The 7,101-nt window shown below is 61.7% G+C and overlaps 1 protein-coding gene across 1 annotated transcript; it reads left to right on the top strand.

Annotated features, from left to right (window-relative positions):
• Nucleotides 1–600: 600 nt before the first annotated feature.
• Nucleotides 601–1,917, top strand: GJC2 (gap junction protein gamma 2). Its single transcript, XM_063095268.1, has one exon. The coding sequence runs from the start codon at nt 601–603 to the stop codon at nt 1,915–1,917; it is 1,317 nt and encodes a 438-aa protein (XP_062951338.1).
• The last annotated feature ends 5,184 nt before the right edge of the window (nt 1,918–7,101 follow it).

Raw genomic sequence — 7,101 nt, 5'->3', positions numbered from 1 at the left:
TGGGCCTGCAGGGGTGGGAGGATGTAGGGGCCAGGAGGGCTTGGGTGGCTGGGCAGGCTGAGGGCTGGACCCCAGGTGGGCCCCCAGGAAAGCCCAAAAGGTGCTGGGAACATGACCCCTTGGGACCCTCCCAGCGACCTGGTGGGACGGGGTGGGAGCCATGGGTGCAGCAGGGGCTGAGACCGTACAGCTCCCCCAGCCCAGCCTGAGTGCGGCTGGTGTGGGTTTCCCCATCAGCCCCACCGACTTTCAGGCTCTGTGGCTCTTAGCTCCTGGGGTGGGGTCCCAGAGCTGGGGCAGGGGAGGGACTTCCACGGAGGGGCTTTCCTATAGTGGTCTGGGTAGGGTAGGAGGGACTGGGAAAGTTCCGGGTGGGAGACAGGCGGTCTGTGGTATGTCCTCTGCCTGAGGTCAGGACTCGGGTGGGGGCTGCTCCTTCCGTGTAAGATGGTGAGCTCCCAGTCACCAGGGCTGTGTAAGCAGAGGTTAGCCCTGAGCTGAGCCCCATAACTTCGGCTCTGAGCTCTGAGCACCGCGGAGTTCCGGCAACTTCCACCCGCTGTTGGCCGCCCACTCCCGCAGGTCCTGCCGGCCGCCCCTATGACCAACATGAGCTGGAGCTTCCTGACGCGGCTGCTGGAGGAGATCCACAACCACTCCACCTTCGTGGGCAAAGTGTGGCTCACCGTGCTGGTGGTCTTCCGCATCGTGCTGACGGCCGTGGGCGGCGAGTCCATCTACTCGGACGAGCAGGCCAAGTTCACGTGCAACACGCGGCAGCCGGGCTGCGACAACGTCTGCTACGACGCCTTCGCGCCCCTGTCCCACGTGCGTTTCTGGGTCTTCCAGATCGTGGTTATCTCCACGCCCTCCGTCATGTATCTGGGCTACGCCGTCCACCGCCTGGCCCGCGCCTCCGAGCGGGAGCGGCGCCGCGCCCTCCGCCGCTGCCCCGGTCCCCGCCGCGCGCCGCGCGCGCACCTGCCGTCCCCGCCGCCGCCTCACTCCGGCTGGCCCGAGCCTGCCGACCTGGGCGAGGAGGAGCCCATGCTGGGCCTGGGCGAGGAGGAGGAGGAGCCAGGGGCGGCCGAGGGCGCGGGCGAGGACGCGGAGGACGAGGCGGCGGAGCAGGCCAAGGGGTCCGGCGCGGCCCCGCAGGCGTCGGGGACGCCCAGCGCAGGCGCGCAGCACGACGGGCGGCGGCGCATCCAGCGCGAGGGCCTGATGCGCGTGTACGTCGCCCAGCTGGTGGCGCGGGCGGCCTTCGAGGTGGCCTTCCTGGTGGGCCAGTACCTGCTGTACGGCTTCGAGGTCCGGCCCTTCTTCGCCTGCAGCCGCCAGCCCTGCCCGCACGTGGTCGACTGCTTCGTGTCCCGGCCCACCGAGAAGACGGTCTTCCTGCTGGTGATGTACGTGGTCAGCTGCCTGTGCCTGCTGCTCAACCTCTGCGAGATGGCGCACCTGGGCCTGGGCAGCGCGCAGGACGCCGTGCGCGCGCGCCGCGGCCCCCCGCTCCCCGGCCCGGCCCCCGCGCCGCGGCCCCCGCCCTGTGCCTTCCCCGCCGTGGCCGCCGGCCTGGCCTGCCCGCCGGACTACAGCCTGGTGGTGCGCGCGGCCGAGCGCGCGCGCGCCCACGACCAGAACCTGGCCAACCTGGCCCTGCAGGCGCTGCGCAACGGGGCTGCGGCCGGGGACCGGGACAGCCCGCCGTGCCCCGGGCTCCCCGCGGCCTCCCGGGCCGCCTCCGGGGCCGGCGCCGCCGCCGCCGCCTCCGGGTCGGGCAGCGCCACCTCGGGGGGCACCGTCGGGGAGCAGGGCCGGCCGGGGGCGCAGGAGCGGCCGGGCGCCAAGCCCAGGGCTGGCTCGGAGAAGGGTAGCGCTAGCAGCAGGGAGGTGAAGACCACCGTGTGGATCTGAGGGCCGGGGGCCCAGGGGCACTGGGCGGGAGCCCTGGAAAAGGGCTGAGGGCTGGAAGACCTGGGCTGCAGTGGAAATCTGCTGCGCTTTCTCAGCCATTGGCCTCACGCAGACCCGAGTGGTAGCGTTCTTCGTTCCGTCGGCAGGGACCGGACGGAGGAGGGGCCAAAAGCGTTAGGGAGGCCTTGGCTTGGGCACCTCCTGGGCTAAGGTGGGGTGGGGAGGAGGTAGCGTGACAGCTATCGAGGGTCACCATCTCTGGTCTGTGACCCCCAAGGGAAGGGCGGGGCTCAGGTTGGCGCAATGACTCCCCCGTCAGGGCCATCCTGAGACAGATGGACCCTTGGGGATGCCCCCGCTGGGAAGGGCCCCCTCCCTCTGGGATCCCCTGCAGCAGCCCATGTGGGACGCCTGGGGATGCCCGGCCTGGGCGTGGGGGTGGCTGTGCTTGTCCCCACTCCCTGCAACAGCAAATGGGCTCCTTTTCCAGCACCCGCAGCCTCCGAGCCCTGGTTTCTGCAGGGCTAGGGGCAATCCCAGGTCTTCCTGCACAGAAGGGGAAACCAAGGGAGTCTGGGGACGGGCAGATGCCCCTGTGCCCAGCCCTGGTCTGCACCCCTTCCCAGCTCCCTGCCTGAGATAGACTGAGGGCTGAAGCTTGGAGGGAGCCTGGGGTGGCCAGGACCACCCCACCGCTGAGCTTTCTCTGGGACATACTTGAAATTCTGCAAAGATGTCGACGGTGCCTTGCAGCTTGGACCGACAAGGTGCTGGTCAGGGGCTGCAGCTTTGGCCATGCTGGGGACAGGAGGTTCCAGGGTCCCACAGCCTCTCTGCCCTCCTCCGTAATTCAGACAGCCTCCAAAGGGAGTAAAATAAAATTAATGTTTGTTTATAACCATGTGTGCACGCGTGTGTGGCTATGCAAGAATGCGTGTACGGTGTGCGGGTGCGTCCATGTGTGAGTGCATGCATGTGTGTGCACGTGTTCATCACTAGCTGCTGGGGGAGACTCTGGGCTGCCTGGGAGAGGACACCCCTCCCCAGGGTCAGGCGGGGAACACAGTGCCCATTAATCCCCTGTAGCTCATCAGACACGTGCAGGTGTTGCCTGGTGCCAGGCAGTGGGCTGGGACGGGGTATGGGCTCAGCAGAGCTCACAGATGGTGAGAAACAAAGAACACAGTCAGGCCGGATGCTCAGAGCCCAAGGTCAGTCTGCAGCTCAGAGGACTGAGAGCAGTCCGTCTCAGGCCCTGCTGTTATTAGGACACGGCCAGAGCCTGCAGGGTGGTTTTGGTGAGGTGGGCACGGTAGGGGCAGACCAGCTGCTGCCACCTGGGGGCAGACATCTGGTGACCCAGCTCCTTCCCCACCTCCCTGAAGCCTGGGGCAGCCCTTGCAGCATCTTCTGGCCTGTAAACCCCTCTTTCTTTGGTGTCCGAGGACGGGGACCCAAGCCCTGGCTAAGCCCAAGTCTAACCTCAGCCTGACTCTGGTCCCATGCCAACTGTAGGCTGAGGCCCTCTCCTTTCTGGGGCCTGCCTAGCTGACCCCCAGCCCCAGGTAAGCCCTGACCCCAGGTGAGCCCAGCCCCAGGAAGTCATGAATGGAAAGACCAGAAATGGAGCCTTAGGGAGAGAAAGCAAACCCAGCCCAGAGCCCAGACAGGAGGGCTCTGCGCTATGGGCCACCTCCGGGTTCCAGGCTGTGCCGCTGAGGGTGCCACACTGGGGAGGCTGGGGCTCTGTGGTGGCGGCGGTGGGGTTTCTGCCTCACTTGGCAACTGGGTGTGGCCACCCTCCCCCCCCTTTTTGTTCAATTCTGGCCTTCACTTGGTGGACGAGGCCCACCCACATCAGGGAGGGCCATCTGCGTGACGCAGTCTACTGGCTCAAATGCTAATCTCATTCAGAAGCACCCTCCCAGACACATCAGAATAATATTTGGCAAGATGTCTGTGCTGGCCCAGCCAAGTGGACACAAAATTAACCATCATGGGCAGACCAAAGGTAGAAATGTGTCTTTTGTGGGAAAACTCAGTCTTTGCATATAGAGATAGACACAGAGATACAGAATATAGCATATAGTATCTACATTTCTATTAGTTCTGTTTCTCTGGTGAACTGTGAGTCAAACCCACCCCATCAGCCAGAGCCTGCTAAAGCGCCCCCCACTGCAAGGGAAGCCGCAAGTGGGGCCTCTGTTTTGGAAGGTATCTCAATGTGCTCAGGCTGCCATAACAATGCACAACACCCTGGGTGCCTTAAACAGCAGACATTTATTTCTCGTGGTTCCGGAGGCTGGAAGTCTTGGATCCAGGTGTGGGCAGGGTTGATTTCTCCTGAAGCCCATCTCCTTGGCTGCAGATGGTGTCTTCTCCGTGTCCTCACATGGTCATCCCTCTGTGCATGTGTCTTAATCTCCTCTTCTTATAAGGACACCAGTTAGATTGGATTAGGGCCCACCCTAATGACTTCAATTTACCTTAATCACCTTTTATAGACACTGTCTCCAAATACAGTCACATTCTGAGGTCCTTGGTGTGAGGACAAAATTCAACATGTGAATTTTGGGGGAGTAGAATTCTGCCCATATTAGAAGGCATATGTCCAACCAAAAGCTTGATTACCAGGGGAGAAGGGAGGCTAAGGGACAGGCCTCCCTTCTCAGAGACTGGGGGTTTAGGTGGGCCATCAGGGTCCTGACCGCTCCATGAGTGTTTTATGGTGGAGACCTAGGTTCTGTTGTCATGTCTTCCCAACGGGAGTGTCCCTGGCTGTGCTAGGTGAGCCCGAACCTCCACAACATCCTCTGGTCCTACCTCCAAGACCCACTTCTTGACAGTTTGGACACAGCCATCAATCTCAGGCACAAGCCCCAAGCCCCTACCCAGGTTGTCATCCCCCACCTGTGCATGATGTGGTATCTAAGATACTCAAGTCTACTGAATCACACAGGTTGAACCCAGCAACCACTAAACCTAGCACTTCATAGTCACTTTACTTAAAAAAAAAAAAAAAAAAAACTTCGTGCCTCAGTTTCCCCACCGACCAGGGATGGCCACAAGGGTGGCGAGCTGATCCTGGGCACTGCTGACCGACCTTTGGCAGTCACCGTGACCCCTTTTCCTCTTCTGTCCCCTTCTGAGCTCTGGGGCAGGCCGGTGGTCTGCAAGGGATGGGTGGGGCCTTGTCCACGGTGGGGCAGAGCCAGGGCTGGGGACGGTATTGAAGCAGGATCAGATGGGAATGGCTTTCCCCTTGCATCTCCATCCGTTCCCATGTCCTCAGCCAAATCGGCGGCTGCTCATGGAGGTCCGTGGAGGGCTACGGGGGTGGGGAGGGGATATGATGATGTGCAGAGACCCCACCAGAACGGGGGCAGCTTCCTTCTCCTTCCTTTGGGAAGGGAGGAAGCCATAAGGAGAGAATAACAGGAAACCACTGCCACCCCCCAGCAGCGGCTGGGAAGTAGGGGCTGGAACCCCAGGCCCGGCCAATTTTCCAGCTCCCCACCCCTCCTGATGGTCCAGGACCTGCGGCCTCAGAGAATGTCTCTGGCAATGGGATCTGGCTGCAGCTGGCCACTGAGGCCAGCATGGGGCCCTCCGTTACCCGCAGCCTCCGGGGGCCAGGCTGCAGTGCCCTCGCCACTAGGAAGGGGAATAGCAGTCACAACCTCCATGCCATCCACTGGACCTACCTCCAAGACCACCTCCTTGACAGTCTGGACACAGCAACCATCTCAGGCCCAAGCCCCTAACCCGGCTATCATCTCCCACCTGTGCATGGCGCAGTATCTAAGATGCCGTAGTCTCTTCCCCACTCCCAGAGGCTAAACCCTACAACTACTAAACCTAGCACTTCATGGTCACTTAGCTCCTTAAAGAAAAACAAAAAACACATATGGGGGAATGCTGGGTGTTGAGCTGGCCAGGCTGGTGCAGAGGATCCGAGGCGGCTTCCCAGACGAGATGGCCTGGAGACACGGGCCAGAACTGGCTCTGGCTTTTGGAATGTGGCCCATGCAACTCAGGAGCCGAATGTTCCATTTCATTTCATTTGGGTTCATTCTGCATTTCAACAGCCCGTGTGGCAAGCTTGGCACGAGGGATTAGGAGGCCAGAAGGGAGCGGTCGGAGTGGCCGGGGGCCTGGGGCAGCGGGTCGGCTGCGCACCCTTCCTGCTGGCGCATGGGTGGGAAGCAAATTCCTCTGCTGGCCTTGGAATGGGCTGACGTGAGGTTGGAGGCACGCGCCCCCACCCTGAGGTGTTGTCCCCCACCGGGTGTTGTCTTGGCCGGTTTCCGCTCCGCCCTCCCTGCTGCTGGCAGGGAGGTGCCAGACCACCCTCAGGAATGCCAGGTCGGGGCAGAGGAAAGGATGGCCGGCCAGTGGCCAGAAGCCAGGGAGCAATTCCAGGCCCGGCTAGCCTCAACGAGGAAGCCAGCCAGTTGGAGGGAGACTGAGGACTCAGGGACCTCAGGGGTTCCCGCTGGGCTACTCCATGCCCTTCACCACACCGGCAGCCCGGGCTCTGCCCCATCACTCGCCAGGTCCAGCTGGGAGGGATTCAGGGCCTTAAAGGGTTTTGGGGCAGACACAGCAGGCCCTGAGAAGGGTTCTGAAGGACAAGTATGAGTTCAAGGGTGAGGAGACTGCAGCCAGAGGGACGGGTGGATGGGACGGGCTTTGAAGCCAAGTCCAGGGGCTGGGGTCTCATTACACTGCACCCATGACGTGATCAAGTGCTCACACGGGCCCCTTCTGTGGAGAGGCGCCTGGGATGGAAACTCACTGATTCGCCCAGTGTTAACCGAATTGGCCTCATGTGTGCTGGGCACTGCCCTCCTAGGCGAAGGGACATGGCAGTGAGCTGTGATAGTGATGCTCTGCTGGGCCAAGCTTGAGTATGGCTCCTGAACCTTTCCTAGGCCCATCTGTGCACATCCTTGTAAAATACAGATTTAGCAAGAACCTTGTTAAGTCAGTTTAGCAAGAATCCCCCACCCTTGCTATCTGACCACCCTCTATATCTGATCAGCTCCTTACCACCCCCCCATCCCCCAGGTGATGTCTGGTCACCTTGGCCTGTCTGCAGCAAGAATCCTGTTAGGCTGGTTTAACCAGAATCCCCCTCACATCCTGATGTCCGCTCTTAGAAATTTTCCCTCCACGGACCAC

The sequence above is a fragment of the Cynocephalus volans genome, chromosome 4 (assembly GCF_027409185.1).
Source record: "Cynocephalus volans isolate mCynVol1 chromosome 4, mCynVol1.pri, whole genome shotgun sequence".
Lineage (NCBI taxonomy): Eukaryota > Metazoa > Chordata > Mammalia > Dermoptera > Cynocephalidae > Cynocephalus > Cynocephalus volans.
This window is presented reverse-complemented; position numbering and strand designations above follow the sequence as displayed.